The 23,174-nt window shown below is 43.7% G+C and overlaps 2 protein-coding genes across 7 annotated transcripts in view; both read right to left on the bottom strand.

The window, feature by feature from the left end:
• The window catches only part of LOC118787784 (cingulin-like protein 1), a 32,515-nt gene extending 20,131 nt beyond the window's left edge, over window positions 1-12,384 (bottom strand). The window contains exons 1-8 of the mRNA XM_036543465.1: window positions 12,229-12,384; window positions 5,823-7,447; window positions 5,513-5,607; window positions 3,243-3,345; window positions 2,677-2,772; window positions 2,208-2,356; window positions 638-776; window positions 1-213 (exon numbers count right to left, since the gene is read on the bottom strand). Of these exons, the coding sequence (XP_036399358.1) occupies window positions 1-213; window positions 638-776; window positions 2,208-2,356; window positions 2,677-2,772; window positions 3,243-3,345; window positions 5,513-5,607; window positions 5,823-7,409 (2,382 nt within the window). The 5' untranslated portion in view covers window positions 7,410-7,447; window positions 12,229-12,384. The remainder of the gene's footprint in view (window positions 214-637; window positions 777-2,207; window positions 2,357-2,676; window positions 2,773-3,242; window positions 3,346-5,512; window positions 5,608-5,822; window positions 7,448-12,228) is intronic.
• A 6,010-nt stretch (window positions 12,385-18,394) lies between these two features.
• tcf12 (transcription factor 12) overlaps window positions 18,395-23,174 on the bottom strand; it is a 99,226-nt gene continuing 94,446 nt past the window's right edge. For all 6 annotated transcript variants that reach the window (XM_036543539.1, XM_036543541.1, XM_036543543.1 and 3 more), the window contains 5 exons: window positions 22,589-22,700; window positions 21,841-22,006; window positions 21,393-21,625; window positions 20,835-20,988; window positions 18,395-20,608 (listed from right to left, as the gene is read on the bottom strand). In XM_036543539.1, the coding sequence (XP_036399432.1) occupies window positions 20,846-20,988; window positions 21,393-21,625; window positions 21,841-22,006; window positions 22,589-22,700 (654 nt within the window). In that variant the 3' untranslated portion in view covers window positions 18,395-20,608; window positions 20,835-20,845. The remainder of the gene's footprint in view (window positions 20,609-20,834; window positions 20,989-21,392; window positions 21,626-21,840; window positions 22,007-22,588; window positions 22,701-23,174) is intronic.

Genomic DNA, 23,174 nt, shown 5'->3' with positions numbered 1-23,174 from the left:
CTGTTTGGCCTCCTCTACGGACTTCCGCAACTTCTGAAGCTCCTGTTCGTGCTGCTCCTTCATCTTGTCCAGTTCCTGGTCGTGGGTGGCCACCTCCTCCTTCAGCGCCCCCTTGAGCGCGGTCAGTTCACGCTCACGCCTCCGCAGCACCTCCTCCTGCTCCTCCTTCGCCAGCAGCACCTCCTGGAAGCCCAGCCTCAGCTGCATCACCTCCTGCAGGGGGAAGAAAGTGTAATGTTTTCTTCCCTTTTTCCACCCTGGTTTTTGAAACACCAAGAGTGCTCACCATGCCAGCACATCATCTACACTTGCACAGTAGTGCTGAAGCAAGACAAATCAAATCCTACAATGCACCTGATTGCAGCCAACATATAAACTTCATACTACAAGTCCCACAGTGTCCCACAGCGTGGGACATAGGCTTTATGTCGGCAGCAATGAATGTGTTTTTGAGGCACTTACAAGGAAGGCACTTGCATGGTTATAGACTTTATCCTTTTCCTCAGTTGACAAGGTGCGCCAGTTTCCAATGAACAAATCAACTAACGTCACCGAAGGAATGAATATACAGACAGGTCTATTAATAAAACTCCTCTAGCATCAGCAGCTTCTGAGAGTGCCACACCCTGTGGTTTACCTGCAGCATTGCCTCTTTCTCTTCCTCATCGGCTCCAGTCTGGGTGCCATCCAGCTCATCGTGCATCTCTGACAGCTGGTCCTGCAGGTCCCTGATTTCTGTCTGGCACTGCTCCCTCTCCATCTTCACCTGGAAGAGCCTAACGAACCAGGAAGTGGTTATGACAGATCGTACAGGATCAGAACCCATATACACTGTTACATAGAGCAGAGTCAGGACATATACACACTCTTACACAGAGCTCCGTAAGTATACTCACTGCTACACAGAGCACCCATACTGACTGTTATACAGGGCACAGTCAGTTCACATGCTGTACAGTGAGAACACAAAACTCTGCTACAGACAGCAGTTAAAACACGTACACACTGTTTCACAAGGCATCAGAACACTTGTGCACTGTTCCACACAGCAGTCAAAACACATACAGACTGTTCCTCCGATCAGCCCGGAAACATGCACACAATGCTCAAGAGGCTATTATCAGGACCCTCTGTTGCATAGGCTACAGTTACAACACACAGACATGGTTCCCAAGACCCAACGCCAGATCACACAACTAACTTCCACATGCTAGGGTTCACATGACATTAACACTGTTCCACTGCCCAGTCAGAACAGCAACAGAGAGAGAGAGATACCGTGTACCACAATCTGTAGAGCACCATGCATTTTACATTCAGTCAGCACAGTTTCTCTTTACAATCCCCTAAGAGGCTGATGGGACTGTCAAAGAATAAGACAGGCAAACACTTCCACCGGCTTATCAACTGCAATTATGCGTTGCAAAGTGAACTATTACATCTGTTACTACAGCTCTGAACACAGATTATGTAATTAGGTGTGAAAACGTGAGGTGGGGTGGGAAGTTATAAGAAGTTCACAGCTGCACATTCCAATCCCTTTACAGGAAATAAAAAGGGCATTAGGTCTTTAAGTGAACAGAACTAACATAATACAATGTAGAGACAAATACAATACTTTGGATGCCATTTTAGAGACAGAACAGCTAAACAAGAAACAAGAATAAATTCTCTCTCTCATGACTAAATAATAAAAAAGGATTGACCTGGTGCAACCACTATAGTCCCTCTGAAGAAGATCCTTCAGCTGTTCCCCTAAAACTAGCCGTTTGTTAAATTGTCACTTTGAATGTTTAAGGATTGTTGTCTTTCCATGTTCAACCTTGTCAATAACTAAGCTCACTGATAAATTTCCTTCCATACAGGGGAATTATTTAATTGTCAACTGGTAATTGTCTTTGTCTGTGTGAGCCAACCCATTGGTTAATGAGCAACACCTGGCATATTAAATACAGTTATGTGGCTGGACAGCAGGAAGCTCACTTTTTCAGCCCCCTGTGTGCTCAGGCTGGTTTCTTTTTTGTTGGTTTTTAAAATAAATTATTGCTGTTGAACACTTGTTCTTCCTGTTCATTTTTTGTGAGAAGTGTCAGACAGCTTCTCCACAGTCCCCTAGGTGTTATAACCCTCCTCTGCCATGTTCTCCAGTAGGGTGTCTGACTTCTCTCATCTAGGCGTAGGCTACAGGAGCCCTGTGCATTTCTTACTCTTCCACAGCGGTGTGCAGGTCGGCCTCTGCCTTGGACAGCTGCTCCCGGAGCTTGGTGCACTCTTCCCGGCTCGCATCCAGCTCCTTCTGCAGGTCCTTCATGTCTGCCTCCGACCTCTCACACGCCTCTGTAAGGCTCCTCCGCTTCTGCTCAACACAGATGCAAAGCCCATTGGGATACAGCACAACCCACATGCTTCTGCAGACAACCGAAACAGGGTGAGCGATATTAGCCTGGGAAAGCCATGATGCTTTTGATTTCTGCCATTCTGCTATAGCCTCTAACTGCTCAAGGTAACCATTTATCTTGACTGCTGCCAGTGACCGGCCATTACAAAAATAGTGAAAAAAGACGACTCTTTAAAACAGCAAGCCCAGCTACAAAAGGACTGGACACCACACTAGATCGACACAGTGTGTCTTGGGGTGTCCTTGCAGCTGATATGAAAGTAACAAAGTGGTGGCACCTGGGTTTGCTCCTCCAGTTGTTTTGTCAGCTCGGTAACTTTCCTCTCCAGCTCGGCCCTCTGCTCCTGAAGGGCCTTCTCCTCTGCATCAGGGGGCTGTGACGAGGAGACATAAGCTTAAGGCTTAACATCACCAGCAGCCTCTCACACACATGCTCAAACCCTCCACTGAGCCATGACATTTACCCAGCCACAACAGGATGGAACCAATAGCACTACCTTACTGTGGCTAACACTGGAAGTGGGTTAATGAAAAATCACTATTTTCCACAACAACTTTAATGAACATTTCTCATTTCTCAGCCAAATTGCATAATCCTTTTCCTAACCTATAGGACCTGTAAAAATCCCATTTTTAGAATATCTCAGCCAACCTGACATACAAGAAAAAACCCCTCCACCTGAAACCAAGCTAAACACAATAGCACAACAGGGCCACTGGATAGTAAATTGTAATGGTTCGCTTTAATACCCTCTCTAAGTGCAAGCCTTCTACCCTCACATAAGGAGCTCACTACTTTCAGCTGCACGTGCAGCCGAACTAAACCCCCATAACAATGACTCACTTTGTCCCCTGACGCATTCCTGGCAGCCCTGGTCTTCAAGGTCTGGATCTTCTCGAAGACCAGGTTGACCTTCTTCTTAGTGGTGTCGTCGTTATCAGAGCTCCTGAAACACGGGATAAAGGTACTTTTACAAATGGGCCAATCTTAACACCAAATCTCAGCCTGAGGGGGCAGATAAAGTGCCAGTCTGCTCCCTCATCTTCATCAGTCTTGGGAAAAGCCTCCTCAATCTCAGCCATTTGGAGGAGGCAGGGTGAATGCCACTTTCATATATCAACTCGGGACCATTTCACACTAAGTGAACATATTCGCACACACATTGTTACTGTTACTAAGGGGAGAGAGTTTAAGCTGACTAAGTATGCGGCACATAATGCTCCATTTCATGAAGCAACATAAATTGTCAATTTGGGTGCAATGGATCAGAAAAAGGAAAGGAAAGCTGGCTGACTACATAAAAACAAGCTCTCGTATTCATCCAATCCTGCTAAATGGGAAAAGAAATCCACCAGTGTGCTTTCATCACAGCTTTAGGGTGAATGTGGAATGGTGTAATTCTTTCCAGTGTGGAGAGTCCTGGACAAAAATCAGGCTAGTGCACTTTGTTGAATTTCACTGTATCAAAGGCAGTTTGCACAATTCAATATTAATGAGGGCAGTTTAAGACTTCTCACTGTGTTTGTATGATATAGTCCAAAAACCTGAGAAATCCAAATACATATAATGAAAATATATTTTCAGATTAAGCTGTTTATATGCATGAATTTTTATATTCCATAAAGAATGTAATTTGAGCACGCATAGTTTCACTCATGGAGATAGCTTGCCATGTGAGTGTTACAGAGCAGTAACCCTCATGTAAACACGGTCTCTATGCTGTGATCAAATTTCACCTGCTCACCCAAGCAGAACACGATAAAATAAAAATAACTTGACTTTACTTCCAGACACCTGTTAATCACTACATTTTCTGCAGCTGGTCCCTGCGTTTTATTACATCAAGCGTATGATTGATTAGAGTAATTAAGTACTCATGCCAAGTTTGCCATATATAACTATAGCCTTCAAAAAAGCTTTTCATATTTTACAGAATTTAGTAGATATATGCACAGAGGTCATTTTTGCTCCTAATGGTACAGTAAACCTATGTGTCACTTCCACACAATATTGCAGTCATGTGAGAGCTGACTAGCAGTTACAGCCATTTATTGTTTTGGTTTAATTTAACATACAGACTTGAAAGGATTTTCCATTGGTTTACGTGGCATGGATCACCTTCGGTCATTATATTAATCACATCTACACATGACTTTCCCACAAATTACCAGTTTTGCCAGGTTTTCCCTAGACATTTTGGTTTGCAAACAGTTTTTTAAAACAACTTCTGCAAAAACAAATTGATTTCATGAAAATACATCCTTCAGTGTTCTCTCCCTTGCTTTATTGCCCATAGCGGGACTGTGGACACAGTTTACTGCCGCTGTCCCCATAGGTCTGGAGGACTCATGGAGGCTATGGATCTGAAATTTAAAATTTACCCTTTCCCCACTGCCTCCTCCCCCATTACATGCTGCGCCAAATCTCAAACCCTCAATAAAGCATGAGGTCCAGTGCTTCGGTGTGTCTGGTAGGCTTGGGTTCAGCCACCAACATCAATGTCAGTTGGTAAGCTTCACCAGTTACCCTTACCATTCAAAACATACTAGGGCTGACATGACAGAATGTGATTTATGTTTACATATGATTACACTGACACTGGTATTACCCAGTTACATCTCATTTACGTAGTAACAAAGGCAAGTCTCCAGTTCTGTTTTCTCCCAAGCAACAGAGAGCATAGACCAGAAGTGGAGACAGAGCCTTGAATAAAAGTTTAACCAAGTTTGCGTTCCACATTCCTGTGTGTCTTTGTAAATATGAGCCCAGGAAGTTTGAAGGGAGTATGAATTCCTTCTATTTTATCATAAGGCAAGGCCCGATGCAAAAAAATGTTTAAAACCTCAAGACATTTTGTAAGAAGTTGACAAATTACATAAGGTGTAGCTTGGAACATGATGCTACGAAACATCAGAGTTCATAGCATTTGTCACAGCAAGCAAAACTGAATGCACCAACAAGCAGGCTGCATTCAAAGTAAATCCCATTTAAGCGAACGATCCATCACTGCAAGCAAGCTTACCATGAAGGTACTCTGGGAAGTATAGTTTACAGTCAGATGGGGATACTTCAACAAAGGATGTTAAACTGTCACATCAAGCTTGAATACTCACCCCTCCTTGAGGTAATTAAACAATATCTGTCTTGCCGTCTCTTCATTTGTTTGTTGTGCAAGCTCTTGTTGACCTTTCAAAAGATCAGGGGTCACCTGGATAAAGAATTAAACTTGTTTTCAACGACAATAATTACAATTAATATACTAACAATAATTTGAATCGCTGATTTTCTGACAGCTCTTCAGGACTGGTAAATTAAAAAAAATTTGAACTCATTACAAATACATTTCTGACTTAAGTTTACAGAGTCCATTAAAATGTACTTTAGAAAAATTTCCCATGACTTCAGTAAAATAAAGCTCTTTACCGGAACATCCCTTGCTGCATCAAGCTGTCTGCTTGTAGCGCAAGGCGTGGATGGAGATGTTGGTGTACTGGTCAGAACCTTCACTGATCGTGGTGATTTCTCCTCCTCAAACGTCTTAGTCTTCAACTGCAGTGTGGCAGACCTTCTCAGTCCTCTCTTAAACACCAGACTAGAGGTTGTTCCATTGCAGACTGCACCTTGTGGTGATTCTGGCGTAATGCTGTCTTGGGCTGAGGCTTTGGGGTTGAATTTACCCTCGACGGTAGAAGCAGCCCTGGACAGGGCCTTCCTTGCTGCAGGGTCCTGGTGTTGAACTGCCTTCTGTAGTCCCAGCTGCGAGGGTCGGAGGACATGCTCAGTGGATCGGCCCTGATTCCTACTGAACTCACACAGGTAGCTGGAATCCCCTCTCAGACCAAAGGGTAAGGCGCTGTCCACGCTGCGGGATCGCTTGCGGTCCTCCGGGTTGATCCTGTTCCTGCGTCCGGCCCAACCCCTCCGCTGGTGGCTGCCGCTGCCGCTGCCGTCAAACTTTTCGATGAGCTCGTCCACTCCGGGGATGGAGCCCGTGTCGATGTCCCGGCCAGTGCCCGGGAGGAAGGGGATGTAGCGGCGGTTCTCGTGCCGGTTGATGGTGTCGGCGTACAGCGCCTCCTGGTCTTCTCTGCCAGGGTTAGAGGAGCTGGAGGAGTGGCGGGAGCGGGACAGCACAGGTCCACTGGAGTCATGTCGGCGAAGGGGCAGGACATCGGGGTTATGGCCGCTAGGCTCCGCGTTAGCACTGCCGCTGATTGTGCTGAGTGACTTTTGGGCGAGCTTGGTTTCGTCACTGGGAGTGTTTACTATTGCAGGAGTCTGGGGCTTGATCTGAGACTGAGGCTGAGGCTTAAGCTGAGCCTGGGATTGTGGATCAGCCTGTGATTTAGGCTGAGCCTGGGGCTCAGCCAGCAGTTTAGATTTATCTTGGGCCTTGGGCTGGAGATTAGGTTTAGGCTGAGTCTGAGGTTTAGGCTGAGTCTGGGGCTGAGCCAGTGGTTTAGATTCAGCTTGGGGCTCAGACTGCGGCTGAGGTTTAGGCTCAGCCTGGGGCTGGGGCTGGCCAGTCTCCTCATCCACAAGCAGCTCAGGTGTACTGTGCCTGTCCAAACTGGGGCGCTTACTGTGTGAATCCAGTGTGGATGACCTCCTGAGCAGGGAATACTTGTCAGAGGCTGGCCTGGGTGGGAGGCTATGGTAGTTGTCCAGGCTCAGGGTGTTGTTTACAGGGTCGTAAGGATTCAGAATCTCTGGGTGCCTTTGGAAGTTCAGCAAACTGGAAGACCTCTTTGGTGGCTCTCTTCTCTTCAACCCCTTCACACCATTATGGAAGCCATACCCGCGACCACTGTCCACGTCCACATTACTCTCAGGACTCCCAAAGGATGAGGGCTCTACTTTCTGGTTGTTCATTACTACATAGGAGTGTCCTTCATACCCTTTGATCCGAATAGTGAGGCCATAAGTCCCATTGCTTTGAGTTCTGCCTGCCCGATCATAGTCCTGGTGTAGTCCACTGTTAGGAAGTCCATCAACCTTTTCAGACTCCATTTAATTTAAAAGTCCTTCCCCCTGGATGAGGTCACCAGCTGCAAGAAAGTACATAATCTTAAAACCAGACAAGAATAAGATGGTAACACATGAGACTTTTGCAACTGTGTTGCATTTTAGCAGTGGCTAATGTTAGTTTAAAGTCTGCAAACCTTTGATTATGTCACCTATATTTTGTTAGTCACAAAACAAATTGTTTGCTTAACCTGTCAAATTCTGAACAGGACAGTCTTTGCAAACCTTTCACCGCGTTCACCACAGACGTAACAGAGTGGCGACAGCACTATTTTGCACTGTGACGCCGTTAAAACAGCAGTCATTGCTGCCTGTGCTCATTTAAAGCAGGATCAAGATCAAGAGAAAATAACAAGAGGGAAAGTGGACATAATGGAAATGACTATTTACTGTACAAGTCTAAAATGAATATTTTCTGTGCAGCTCACAAATAAGCTACGTGTGCCAACCCCAGAGTTATGTCAGTTCACATACACAATCAATGTCTCCTTCCTCTATAACAGGCCTGCCTCTGCAAAGCACTGTTTGTGTGGCGGTCCAAACAAGAGAAATCCCTGCGCAGCCATTGAAAAAAGTTCTGCCAGCAACAAAGAGAAAAAACAGATCACGTCAAAATCTGAGGTTGTGGCGAGAGACGTGGAAACGTGCGTATGTGCGTAGGGGGTGTGTCTTTTTTTGGTGGGGGGAGGGTCCGGATCACATTTGTTGGGGTCCTGTATAAATCACATTGTAAATGCTAACCCCATGGAGAGAGTCCTGTTCCCTGTAATAGGACACCATGGGAAGAGTTCCTCATGCACCAGGAGGTGATAAACATCCGACAGGGGTCCCTTCGCTGGAGTGTTAAAAGGATACCGGGGGAAAAACATGCTGTCTCACTATTGTTCACTCTTGATATGTCAGAACTCTGAGCTGAACAGGAATGCTGTCTCTTGCGCCACATAAGATCTGTTTCTATGTATTGTGAACTGACAAATACTATGCAGGCAAAGTATTTGTAAGTTAAGCGTATATAAGTTATATAACAGTTTAGCCAAACCCTGCCTCATGAAATTAACACACAAAAAAATCTACAGTCACACTTAACACACTTTGCTTTCTTTTGTCATTGCCACACCAGCAGCTGACTAACCTACTGAACCACCCTGGATACAAATAAACTATTCCCTGCAGACCTGCAAGCAGCGTCTTTATCTGGGGCTCCTAAGCAGGTCGGGTTGCTCTTTCAAAACCGATTATAACAATGGGACTCTGTTGGGAACATCTACAGCTGAAACAGCTGGATACTCAGTCTTTAAAGGGTCCTGCATACGTAACAGGCTTTGTTGAGAGTTCTGAGTGTTTTTTCCCCCTTTTGCTGCTGCTTGGTCTGAAATATAATATTTCACGTGGTCAGGCTCAATAACAACCGCAGAGTGTTTTTCAAGTTCTTCAGGTACAGCCTGCCTTGGTTCCAGTTCAAAACTGATAATGAAAGAGGGCATAAGAATGTCACTGCAGGTAGAGTGTAATGCGTAGTCTTCATGCACGCTGACTCCAGCCCTGCGCAGTGCATTAAAAGGCCTTTATTTCCGTCTTTGTGTGGTGCTGCGTGGATGCAGTGTCCCCTTTTATAAAGACTGTGGTACTGACTTTACTTACAATGCATAATGTCTGTCTCACCACATTTAATAGTGTGTGACTGCAATAATGTTTTCATGTCCTTGTTTTACATTAAGCATTGAATACCACAAAATAATTTTACCTCAGAACCATAGCGAGAATTCTAGACTTTTTCTAGTAGAAACTTTTGTCTTATTATTAAGAGTCAAACATCAAAATTGGGATGTTTCACACTAGTCCTAGTGTCTGCAATCTGAGCACAAATAGTTGAAAGTTCAAATTCTGTGCCAAATAGTTCTTAAGACACCAGTTTTTTTTTAGTATTATTTCACCTTTCCCAAAGATTTTGGTGTACCAGTGTCAAAAAGTGAGCTGACTCCACTGGACCCTGCTCTCTGTAAATGCAGGTTTGGTTTCTGTCAACAGGACTTATAGATCAGCCTGATGCAGGAATGACTGCTGGTTAGACAGCATTTCAAACACAAAATGCCATTTATTACCGCCCACTGCAACTTTTCATTGTTTATTTTTAAAAACACTTGGTTGAGTTTCAACCTGTGGAGACAGAAAACCCACAGTTCCAAATTACCACAGGTGTTAAAACAAGACTCAACCAGCTGGAGAATTAATAAATCAAAGCAAATTGTCATCTGTTAATCAAACCTGCATGGAAATCTGGTCAATAAAGTGCGTGTAGCACATCTGGTAAGAGAAATCACCAACTGTGTCTTTTCACAACTGCAAAAATAATGTTCTTTCTGTATATTTTAAAAAACAGTATAGTACAACACCATCACATCCTATATTCAACTCAGTGCATGTGCTTACAAAAAACACCAGGAAATATTTTCCTCTCTGTAATCGGAGTTTGAAAATAATTCAGAGAATCAAAGAAGACTACATAAGGCTACGGCTGAGCTGAAGTGAATCAGTGTGACAGCCTTCACTGTCAGTAATGAATATGTAAGCACCTTTCATTTTCAGCGGCAGTAATCAAGACAGCGAAATCATACAACTCAACTCACTGGGATAACCACCACCATCATCTGCCTTCTGAAATGTCACATTCATCGCATGAGAGCAGAGAGGATTTAACTCTGAGAAAGGGAATCTCTCAGTGAAGAAAAGTCAGGAGGTAAATACAGCATGGCACAAATCATTCAGCTCTTTGCATCTGGAGTCAAAGGGGCTGCTATCAGTACTTCCTCTCAGTGCTGCTGATAGCCTATCACCCCCCCCCCCCCCCAAAAAAAAAAAAATAATAATAAGGAAAAAGAAAGACAATGCTCATCCGTCTATGATGTCACAAAGCAAAGCTGGCTGCTGGGGTTGGTGTATTATTGATCAGGCAGCTAAGGCAACCAATCAATTGCCTACATTACATTCATGGTGACTCAAACATTTACATGTTATCCATTACAATACAACTGGAAAGTCAGAGTCAGGTACATTGATTGGGGTACAACAAACCAGGGTATCATGGCATGTTCCCAAACCATGTGTCACCACAAGGCAGAAAATCTTAAGACTTCAGACTTCAAATGAATACTGTGACAATATGTACCAGCATATGCAACTGACTTTACTGCATCATCATGATCTTGATGGCTAGTGCCTCAATTTCAAAAGCACTGAACCCATGCTCTGTCCTCAACTAAAAGAAGCCAAGACACATATGGCCAGAACTGGTGTTCTGTCAGTTCAATAAAAATCAGCGCAACAGGCACTTCCTGGTTTTCTATTAATGCACAAAGGACAGAGCCTCATACTTTCCAAGCCCCCATAGGAAGGGAAGGGAGAACAATGCCGTAGACTTCAATAGCTACAAAGTACCTTATCCAAAAGCTGGAAAAAGCGTTTCAGAACAGAAAAAGATAGGATGGTACAATAGCTGCTTTGAGCGCAAGTATCAGGTGTATCCAGCACGCAGGGGGTGCGAGGCGTTAATGCAGCTCTTTTCCTCTTATTGTGCTGCCTGGAAGTAGCGCTTTCTGCTGCGGAGGAAATGCACTGCTTGCCAAAGCTCTGTCTCCCTCTCTGCTCCTTTTATACCATCCGCTACACGCACATTTTAGCAAAGGTGAGTGATTGGAACAAGCTGTGTCTTTAATCTCCACAAAAATAAAACAAGAAAAAAGTGTGTGTCGGGGGTATGACAGTCATTAGCACCTATTTCTTCTGCAAATGTTACACAAGAAACATAATTTTATACCTATTCAGATTTGTCGCTAAAGTAGCGACATTGTGAAATTAACAAGAATAACAACTGTGAAACTATGCACCGTGCAGCTTTGACAGTTTGTTATGCAATTCAGCCTTCTGGATGTTTGCAGGAATAAATCTGTGCAGAGAAAAGATGAGTCTAGTATTAGTCATCAAGATTGTTGCATTAGGTGTGTGAAATGAGGTAGATATGAAGAAAGTACATCGACACGGGGTGAGAGAGTCATAGGTCAGTTTCGGAGGTTTCAAACACCTCACTCAACCGGACAAGCTGCTTAACACCGCTGTGAATAGTGACAGTGGTGTTACATTTATTCACAGAAAAACCACACCTTACGTGAAACTTCCGAAAGTTTGCGACACAGACTTCAAGTTAGATATTTAGCGAAAACGAAAAAAAAACTGAATAGTTTTCAGACTTGAACAATTTCAGCGTCGAAGGAGTTAGGTGAGGAGTGAGTGGAAATTATATTGTAGCAAGTCTACCCTGGATGCAAATGTCAGCAGTGTTTTTGAACCCTGGGGACTTTTTACACAGCGTATGACAGACAGAGGGGATGTCGATGTTACTTGGCTTTAACAAGGGCGTCACGATTTCTCCGTGGGATATGTTTTAGCTACCAAAACACACATTGCCGATTAGATAATGACTGACATCGGATGAACTTCCAAAGTACAAAACTGTATTTTACAAAGTTGGCGAGACAGCTGGTGAGCTAGGAGCTAGTTCGCGACAGATTTAATAGCTATTGTTAGTGGTTGCTATAGCTAGCAAATGAATCAGTTTTTACGAAGACACCAACAAATAGCAAAAAGTGGTTCAACTTTCTGAAAACGCTTCCTTGCGACATATTCAGTTCGTGCTAAATTCCGGGGCAAGTTTGCAAAGAATCTGTGCCACAGTTTGTTAAATTCCCACGCTCTGATGCATCAAAAACTATGATAGCTAGAAAGAGGGAGAAAAAAACTTGCAACTCACCTACAAGTGATTTACTCTGAACACACATGTACCAGTTCTTTTGGATTTCAGCCGAAAGTTTGAGAGTGTAAATAAAGTGTCATGCTGCAGTAATATTAGTTAGCATTAGCTAGCAAGCTACCAAAGGTACTTGTTGCTGTCCTGTTTAGTCGGACAGTTCACCTCAAACGCAGAAAGAACCTGGCCTTGGAGAGTGCGGCGCACCGCCCCTTAGGCAACCGTGTAGCGACGCCCACTTTCATTCCAGTGTCAACTGCATCGCTCTCCGCGGGTCGATACTTGGTCAAGGGTCCCCAATCCACAATCTCTTAAAACACGACCATTGCTCAAGCGTTGTGTACTGTAATCTAGCAACGTTTCCACCTACACTGGTTTCCATCGGTTGCCAATGGTAATCCTTATTTTTTTTCTAGTGGCGGCAACAGACCTAAACGAATTCATGCTATGTAAAATGACCTTTGCTAGTACAGCCTTTGCGGTTCTATTGCTTACCGTTGCAATACAACTGCGCATTCTTAGTGCAGGATTTTTTTGAGCCAACCACCCATAGCGAGCATGGCCAACATCTGGACTTTATTCAGTCCATTCGCAGCTTCAAATGTTGCCCATGACGTGTGCGAGAGGGGAAAGAACACAAATAAGAATTGTATTAATGCTGTATTTTAAAATGCAGAAGTTGATCAAATGTTCATCAGCAATAAAATAATATCACGCCATAGACATACAGGAGGATGAGGAGTTTCCCCCTGTAATCTCACCAGAGGCGTGAAACTAGAAGCACTACAACGCATATAATGTACACAAACTGCCTGTCCTGCATCTCCATCACCCACTTCCCTTCATGTCAATTCTAAGAACAAATATTTCCCAAACAAATGATGGGTGGCAAAAACATCTCACAGCTCTGAGTTTCATAAATGGAGCCCTTTGGTGAGATTTTCTCCTACTCCAAATCAGCGTGTTCAGATAGGGTATTCGAGTCATACAGAAGCACGCTATTGCCAACTAGAGCGAATACCAGCATATTAACTTAAATCATCTGCTTCCTGCAGATTCTGTTCTGTTTCTTATTCCCCCAGCAGTTGATGACCTGCTCACCAACATAACTGCCTGGATTCTAATCACTGTCACCTCCTAGAGGCACCTTGTAAATCAGTATTTCTCTCTGGCTTTCTAATACCTCTCCCATTCACGCTTCATTTAATGCATTAAATTGGTTTTGCTCTGTAACGTTCTTGTAGCATGACCATTCTCGGGGTATTCTGTTGCTTGATTACATCCAGAACACATTAAGATTGCTCGCTTATTATTTAAGATTCAGTTTCAACTTGTGTAATGTAAAACACATTCAAATGTAATGTCTGAATCTAATCTACTTTTTGTTTCATATTGCACATGCTATTGTAAATAATGTCATCCATTAGGTCACACTGGGTAATGGCATGCTTAATGACTTCATAATGATAATGATAATATCCAGTAGTAGGGATAGTCATTCTACGCACAAATGTTTATTTTCTGTGCCAGACCATGTAGTATGCTAAATATAATACACAGTGAACAGTTTATCTACTTGCTTCAAGCTATAGCTTGCTACACATGTAAATTGATTTTCAAAAGTGATATCTGAGTTTAATAGATTTAGTAATGTGTACACTAAGGAACAGCCCATCTTTTTCACGTTTCAGTCACTAAATGACATTTCCTCTTGTGCATTATGCTTCAGTGATATTCAGTGTTAAAATTTGTGCAACACATTGGCCCTTTAAGTCACGGGGTCCTTCACCCCATTCTTTCAGACGGGGCCTGAAGACGCACCTCTTCAGACTCTACCTGGACTGACCCAGCACACAATTGCTGTCCCTCCCCCCAAATCAGTGCTGTCGTAAATTGCTGTGCTTTTTAAATTGTTTCTTGTTGCCGCCTTTACCCTGACACTCATTGCGCTGTTTGAAGTTGTTGAAGTTTGCTGTTTGAAGATGTATCGTATTAGTTGCACTATACGCTGTAGTTGTACAAATCTGATGGTAGTGTGTCCTCAAACAGACCTTGCTCTCAGCTGAGAACTGTCTCATTGTGGAACTGTACACATCCTGTCCCCATACTGTCGCTATACTTACTGTAGACACTTTTGTACATCGCTTTGGATAAAAGCGTTTACTAAATAAATAAATGTAAATGTAAATGTAGAGCCAAGCATTCTGACTATATTTACCGATACAGGCCCATCAGTAGGCCTAATGCCTTGCTGTTTATGTTCTGTCTAATTTACAAACTCTTTAAGATCGGTAGCACCACCTAGTGCTTATATGCCTTATTGCAATGCTCCAGATAATTACAAATTAAAATCCGCCCTGTATTCTATTGATTAGGAATAGGAATTATGTTGCTAAGAAATATTTTGCAGTCATACTTAGCCTCCCACGTTAGTGATTAAATGCAATTTATTTTTGAATTAACCATAAACGTGGTTACAATAGCAATATTAACAGTAATTTTATCCGCATGTTTGACTTTAATTACTAATATTTAGTTACTACCAAATTATCTGTGAAATAAATGGCTGTGAAATGTTATTGTTCTGAAGCTGTACTTGGAAACAATTATGATAAATACTACCAAGAATGTTTATCCTGGGTGATATGAACTGTAGTGAGACTGCGTGATGAATCAAAAAATTTCCGACAATTTTCAATTCAGACTTATTTATTTTAAACTAATCATCCTTTTACTGCATGTCTCGGGTCTTTTAACTGTTGCTGATCGCCACAAGAGATTAAAAAGGCAGAAAAAGAATTGTGTTTCATCCCTTTGTTCCGTTCTAAAGAGCATGGCATTTCGTACTCTTGCCCAAGGACGTTATGGCAGGCGGATGAAAGGGGGCTTGTAATGTTGCAGGGAAAGAGGGGCTTTTTCAATGTACCTCGTTATAGGAAAACAGCGCAAGGGGCATCACCCATATTCAGGGCCGGCTCCCCAATCCCTTTGTTGTGGCCAGCAGTGTTTTCATGTTGGTATCCGTGGGAGTGGGGAAACTGTACACGTCGCCACACACTTTAATGTGAACTCTGTGGCGCCGGGTTGTATTACAGTGCAGCACAATAGGCCACTGTTCGAAGACGCTGCAAAAAAGGACTGGGATTGCTCTGGAGAAAGCGATGTTTGTCCGTACGTTGGAAGGACTCTGAAGTCATTGTCCAAGTTTATTGTTTCAAACGACTGTTCTGTGTGGTCTTTTTTGATCTTTGATGTTTGAATTTAGCGTTATGGTGTTTTGTCACGCTTGGAATTAATCAAATTTCCAAAGGAGAAAAGATGATTTGTAATAGGTATAAGCTGCACTTGCTGACACCCCCCCCCCCCCCCCCCCCCCCCCCGCTTACCTTAGCGTTGCACAGAGGCATGTGCTGTACTTGGGCGGTCCTGTAAAGCAGGATGGCATCACAATAGATGTAGGCACGCTTGCCCACCCTCTTCTACATCTGCATGAGGCAAACTTAACTCGCAGCCAGTAAGCGATGTTAACACGGATCACAGGCTGGTATAAACGGGAAACGATCGCAGCAGATGTGTGCAAAGGTGAAGTGCAAGGGATTCTGGGTGTGGAATCCGTGTCTCCTGCAATCAATTAAAAAACCCTGAGCAGGCAAGGCTACCATCCAGGTCGTGGTGACAGACCCTTGGTACGCCTCCAGAGACACAAGCAACAGGAAATGACATGAGCCAAGATCTGTCAGCGGGTCCGCTGCGACTCATACATGGAGGCTGCAAAACGCTCCAGGCAGCCAAACCCACAGGATGCTGCCTGCAGACATGGTGGTCCTTGCGATTGAATAAAACATGCCACTTTCTCCAGGCAACCGCAAGCAAAACACCACCATGATAGAGGAGGAGGAGGAGGGGGGAGACTGAGGAATATGGGAGCGTCACTATGCAACAGCTTCCTATTAGATCAATTTTTCATCTGGGCAAAATAAACGGCAAAGACGCGTACTGGTCTTGCAGCACATTACACACTCGCCAGAACGCACAGCAGTCAGCCGAATTATTCTGTCACTTCCGTGTGTGCCCTGGACCCGAATTTGAACTGTCACAGAAAACCGCTATGGTGAGAGACCGTGACACTCGGGCACGCACATGCACAGAAAAGCTGTTAAAGATAACACTATGCAGATGTTTTCTGCCTCCACGAGGGGGTCTGGCATTTAGATTACTCTTAATTGGACAAACAGGACTGTTGTCGACGTACAGAACTGTCCAAATGACTTCACCGGGAGCACAAATGGAGCAAGCAAGCAGCACACCTTCTAGAGAGTTAATTTTACTGTTTTGGGGGAATTTTAATTGAGCCTTGAAAAAAGCAAAAGGCCCGAGTGTGATCTGGGACCACAATTAAAAACAGATGTTTTTGTAATTAGCTGGTCTGTAAAGAGAAGAAGTATTCAACCTATTTATACTGCTGGACTGGAATATGTCTTCAAAACTATTTTTGCTCCTTTGGTCTGATTTAGAAAAAGATGCCTATACTGTATCACAGTATTGCTATTAGATGTATTGTAATAATAAATGCAGTATCCATTGATGTTTAATTAGATTTTGAAGCGGTCCTCTTTATGGTAATACAAACTACAATACATAATGATCAGGTCTATGTTCAGATAATATAAATCAAATCCCATCTCTAGAAGATTTTCACCTAAAAATTCAACAATACAGACCTACATCCCTATTCTTCTCAGTTGGTCTTAGTTGTACAGTTTATCCTGTCACTGGGGGGTGTGTCTGTGTGGAGACCTGTAAGCTTTGGGAGATCATCCCATTGCACACAGTGTGCCAGAAGAACATACTAGGATTACTCTGCCTTCCAAATTAGTATTTAGCGGACTTTGTTTTATCGTGCCAACGGAGGCACAACTACACTGGGATATAAGGGTTTACACCCAGCGCTTATATGAATGTGGAGAGAGGGTTAGGAACACTCAATGGGATTATACTGCATGAAACGAGGAAAGGAGACAAGTTTTACAAAGGTATGCTGCTCATGCCAACACACAGCAGTGAAGAGAAATCCTTGGGAAAGAATGGTGTCTCAGGCTCCACATCAAGGGAACATCTGGTGTTTTTGCACTGCCTGTTCACGAACATGTAGCAGAGAAGACAAACTCAGATGGCAACTCAGCTGCAGGGTAAGAACGGGACTACATGTTAGAAATGGTACACTACACTGCTATGACACTTTATTAAAAATAGAAACATACCATTTTCCATAGTACTTTTATGATACAGACTACAATAGTCCACTTGTATACTTTTAAAAAGTTAATGCAATATGCCACACAGTATAAACACACTCTTACACAGTGTTGCTCATTTGGCCTAGATTCACAGCAGAAAATTCTACAGTGAAGGGGGGGGGGGGGGGGGGGGGGGGGGGGGGGATTTGGCAGGACCATTTGCTTCAATATTGTAGCAGGTTTCAGAAACTGCAGGAGAAATGATGGTACTGCTTGTATGAAGCCACAGACGCACAGCTGTATCAAAAGCGAAACAAGTAACATCATGTCAAAAACATAACAATTACCAAAAAGAAGGAAAAGAAAGATTTCACTTAGCTGAGAGAAAGGAATAAACGCACATACGATCTTGTTAGAAAAAGATGGCACATTTATTGCTACATAAATGTTATATACACGTTGCGTTTTCTGTTACAGAGACAGAAAAGAACAACTTCTTGCTGCTGGTTTTTGATGTGCATCAACAATACCTTGAATTTTGACACAGGTACAGATCTGTCATCAACCCACAATGGAGACGGGAGACAAAGATGGGACACACACCCTCTGGAACATTGAGCTCGTACAATACCCCATACACACTAGACTGCCAGCTACAATCCTACTTTATTCTCAGGATGCTATTTGCAGATTTCTGATAATAACGGTCAGGTTACGGTAAATAACCTTACATTTTTACTACCTAATATAGTAAAATAAAGTAAGAAACTTTTTTTTTTACTGAAAACTTTTCGATTTCAAAAATCTAGAAAGAGTAATATTTAGAATTCAAGAGATCTTCTTACAAGATTATTGTATAAAAGGCTAACTACAGTGAAAAATAAGCCAAATGTTTTTTTTTTTTGTTTTATATTTTTCAGTATTTTGGGAAGGAAAGCTTCTGGGTGTACGGCAAAGTCTAACATAGCCAACAGAGGAGCGAAGAGACAGACTGAGGACATACACATGAAAGGAGGAAAAAAGACAAAAAAAAAACAAAAAAAAAAAAAACAATGATACTCCAGGCAGTGACACATAGCTTCAATCACATTCTTCCAGCAACATTTTTAAGCCCATAAATACTGAAATGAAGAACAAGGCCACATATATACTCAGATGAAAACCAACAATAAATGTTTCTGACGAGGGGAAAAAATTCCACAAAATATCACTATAAGGAAATTCGGCCATGGGAAAGAAGTCCACTGACTGTATAATTTAGTGTATTTTAATATGGCAACCTTTTTTGTTTAATTTCTTGCAAATTTGAAGGATAATAGTCCTGGATGTAGTAGCCTTGTTTTTAGGGTTAGTAACAATGGAAGACAACAGACATGAAAAATTAATGGAATATAAAGCAACAGCTTTAAGACCAAAAGAACAGGGAAAAAAATGAAAGGAATACAGCATACACACGCAACACAAAATTAAAAAGTAAGTGGTGACCACTGCTCTTCATCTTCAAAGAAAAAAAAAAGAAGCTCAAAACTGCTCTTGTCTATCGTTTCTCTACCTGTTGGAGGGAACCTCTAGATGACTGGTTCTGACCCCTCACCCCTTTTGTTAGTGAAGCGCCTCTGCTCAAATACAGGTTACCCTTTACTTACTATAAGTAACTGTATCAAGTACTTTGCTGCTTGGAAGAAAAAAAAAACAAAGCCATTCTAAATAACTTAGAACATCCTGCTAATTCACTCTTGACATTACAAGCTTTATTATGAAGCCTAGAAAAAATGATTTGTATATAATTACAAATAAAACAAATAACTTGTTGGTTACTTTGAATAATGTAACTTTGTATGTTTTTTTCGCCTTTTTTTTAGACAGAAAGGAAATAAAGCAACACTTTCATTCAGGCCAGGTGATGTTACATGGTCGTCGTTTCAGATCCTGTTTCCTCTCGAACCAACCTCTGACAGCACAGCTCTGGGTCAGCGGCGCCGAGGCCGTTACCGCCGCTGCACAAGTAACCAGAGTCCAAAACGTAACATACAAAAAACAAACTGCAATATCAAGGAATATGTCTTTTTTTTACAGTTAACACTATATGGCAAAATCATAAAAGGACAGAGAACCCTTTTTCTCATTCGGTTAAGACACTAATATGTATGTGAGGAATGCTAAGGGTTTTCAAAGGTTTGTCTGCGTTTTGCTCTCTGTGTTTGAACGGCGTAGAGATGAGAACGAACAGATCGGACGTTCAGGAAAGCTACAGTTTGCCTCTCCTCAGCCGTGCTGCTGCGCGGCGTCCCAACGTTTCTCCGCTTGCCTGTATTGGTCTAACTCCCGGAAAACCGCACATATTCACGGGAGGGTCGTTTTGGTTAAACATGCTGCTATCTGTGGAATGGATAAAATATAAATATCTATATATCATATATTATTTTTTTTTAACAATGGGATGCTTGGATCTTTAAACACAAACTGCCACTAGTCAGGATGGGTACGAGCCTCAACCTAAACTGCTGAATATATTAAATTTAATTTTCTAACACCAACAGCCCCTAAACAGATGAGCTGAGGTCAGCTCAGTATTGGCTGCGGAGGGGGCCAGGGCTCAAATGGTGACACTGAGGGCCCCCGGGCAAACTGTAGATCGACCGAAACCTCACAATCTTCTCAAAAAGAAAAAAAAAAAAAACAAAAAAACAATGTCATCACTTTCCCTTTAGACGTGGAGTTACGTTATATCTCAGTAACATAATAAATAAAATTAAAAAAGAAAACAACTGTGGTTACAATGCATTCGTCAATTTAGTTTAGGCACAAGTCAACTTCCAACGTGGACAGCGGAGGAGATCGCCACAGTCTGATTGTTTGGGCGCGACGTGCTGCTTGTGAACGGAACGATATGTGCTGAAGTTTGCTCGTGGGCAGAGATTTCGCCCGTCTGGGTCGGGCGTCTTCACAGGGAGCTGGAAGCCTTGCCAGGTTTTTTTTTTTTTTCATCCTCAATCTCAAGATTGCTTTTTTTTCTGGATTTCTGGATTTTTGCTTCAAGTGGTTTGACTTTTCAAATTTGTGTCACTAATTGTGAGTCCCGTCTGCCTTGGGAAGCAAGGTCACTCCCTCTCGTATCATACAGAGTTGATCTGGATCGATTTCATCTGCAGACAGGGGGGAAGGAACAGACAGAATAGGCATCAATAAGAGGCACAATAGAGATAATTCAGCATGGCGACGCAGAGAGGACATGGATTTTCCACGTCAGGCCGTAAATCATAAACATCATAGCTCTGAAGTATATTTTCTTGGTTGAACAGAACTGCTTGTAATATATGTTTTGATATTCAGCTGAATAGCTGCAGCAATGCAGGGAAGGTGTGGCGGTACCTGGGCGCTCCTCAGAGGTGGCCCATGGGGTTGGATGTGTCGGTGAGGCCGGGGTGGACGGCGGGGTGCCCTTGCTGGGGATCCGCCGACACGGCAGACACCTTCTCCTCTTCCCTCCTCTTAAGGCAGGCTGCTTTGGGGTTCAGGTTCCTCTCTGCGGGACAGTTGAAGCTGGGTCTTAGGCGCTCAGTCACATCATCGGCAGAATACACACACCACGAATGCGCAAATCCCGCCTGCTTGTACAGAGTCACTCCCGGAGTCTCAGCATCCCTGCATGCATGCCTGCGCACACACACACACACGCGCACACACGCACGCACGCACACACACACACACACACACACACACACACACACACACACACACACACACACACGTGCACACAGACACCTGATTGCACACAGGCACACACAGTCACACACACACACTATGGCCCACTTGTTCTAAGCCCCATCCATAAATCCCCACAAATATCTTCATGGTCATTAGTAAGAACGCAGTCTGTCGGAGGAAAATGCAGGCTAGCGCCCCCCTCTGGCAGCGCCGGGCACTGACCTCTGACTTGCTGCTCTAGGCTGAGGATGACGGCCACGGCCTGGTGCAGGATGAGCAGCTTGGTCTGCGGCTTCTCGCTCTTCAGGTGCAGCTGACACATGCGGCCCAGCTCCTTGAAAGCCTCGTTGATGTCGCGCACGCGCAGACGCTCGCGCGCGTTGTTGGCCATCCTCCGCTCGCGCTCGCGCTCCGCCTTCTGCTCCGGGTTCAGGTCCTCGTCCTCGTTAATGCTGCTGCGGGAGAGACAGGGCGCGAGTGCGCGCACGGCGGTCAGCCTGTCGTCAAGCAACGCGCCTCAGCGCTCACCGCATGCCGGGAACCGGACGCTAACGGAGCTGAGCGAGAGTGACTTTATCGCTGGGTAAGTGTGTGGGGGTTTTGGCCTGCGGACAGACAGCCCATACAGAGGCAGGGGTGTAACAGCGCTCCCCCTGGGGGCGATCGTCACCTTGTGCGGGTCCCTCCTCTGGGTGTCTTGATGTCCTTCCTGTCACTCTCGTCATCAGATTTGAGATCGTCGGAGGAGTGGTTCTCGAGCATGTCGTCCTTCTCCTGACTCTCCACCTTCAGCTCCAGGCCAGCAGACACATGACCAGACAGCCCTCCTGCCAGTCCTACCAAACAACAACAACGTCATGTAAGTGTTATAATAAAATATATATATATATATACAAACTTTCTCAGGTGCATGGCAAAAGTGGAATGCAGCAATCAAGGAAATAATGCCCTTACAAGGATGTATAGAGTTATTTTAATTTTTCTCACTTTTAATAAAATCAGTTATTTTTGTTAGCTATTCATCAGCGTGGGGATTCTTCAGATTGGCTCAGTAGAAACACACACGGTGTAATCAAAGCGGAGCCTTAGACATATATCATAGAGGCACATTCTAACAAAACACAAATGGACAAAATCCAGCCCCTGATTGGAAAAACAGAAATGAGTCTGCCTTCCCCTCTTTGAAGACACTTTTCTGGAGGAATGGCCTTATAGCTGAACTTGGAATAACATATTTGTACATGAAATGTGTTATTCAGACCTGAAGATGCTCCCAGGGACAAATTCTCTATTTACCTCCCATCTAAACATGCAAACACCTAGAGAAAAACTGAAATGATGGCAATTTTGTGGCAGTCCAAGGGTTGCATCGGAATGGCGGGAGGAGGTCACGTGATCGGCGGTGACCCCACACTGACCTCTGAAGCCGTCTCCCTGGTGGTTCAGGTCTGTGCTCGCAGCGGGCCCGGAGCTGGGCAGTCCTGCGTGATTGCTGTTGAGACCGCTGGCTTCATCCCGCTGAGCCCCACCCTGCAAGAGCCAAACAATTCCACTTAAGAGGCAGTTTTAAGAGGCACCACACTGACATAACATGATCAGTACTGCGCAATAATACAAGAGAACAAAAAATTCTGCAAAGGCCGCTGACCTCACAGAGGTACAAACACTGTCCCAAACTGTCGTCCTCCTCACAAATTCAATAAGGATGGCCATTGAGAAAGGACAACACTCAAAATTTTGGTTCCAACCTCTTGAGAGTGTTTTTATATCTCTCCTTTTTCCACCAGCGGTCCACACTTCCTTGCTCTTGATAATGCAGGCCTATTCTGAGAGAGAAGGCTCCTTTTAAATCCTCTCCCTCATTTAAAGTTTCTCACTCGTGCTTCTTGAAACGAGTTCAGACGTGTGCGTTTCAAAGCGAGACCCTGTGTCATATTAAAACACACTCACACCAGGCCTTCTTTTGGTGGAGGGTTACATCAAACTCCTGCCTGCAGGAATACG

This window comes from Megalops cyprinoides, chromosome 13 (genome assembly GCF_013368585.1).
Source record: "Megalops cyprinoides isolate fMegCyp1 chromosome 13, fMegCyp1.pri, whole genome shotgun sequence".
NCBI lineage: Eukaryota > Metazoa > Chordata > Actinopteri > Elopiformes > Megalopidae > Megalops > Megalops cyprinoides.
Note: the sequence above shows the minus strand (reverse complement) of the source record. Positions and strands in the feature narration are given on the sequence as shown.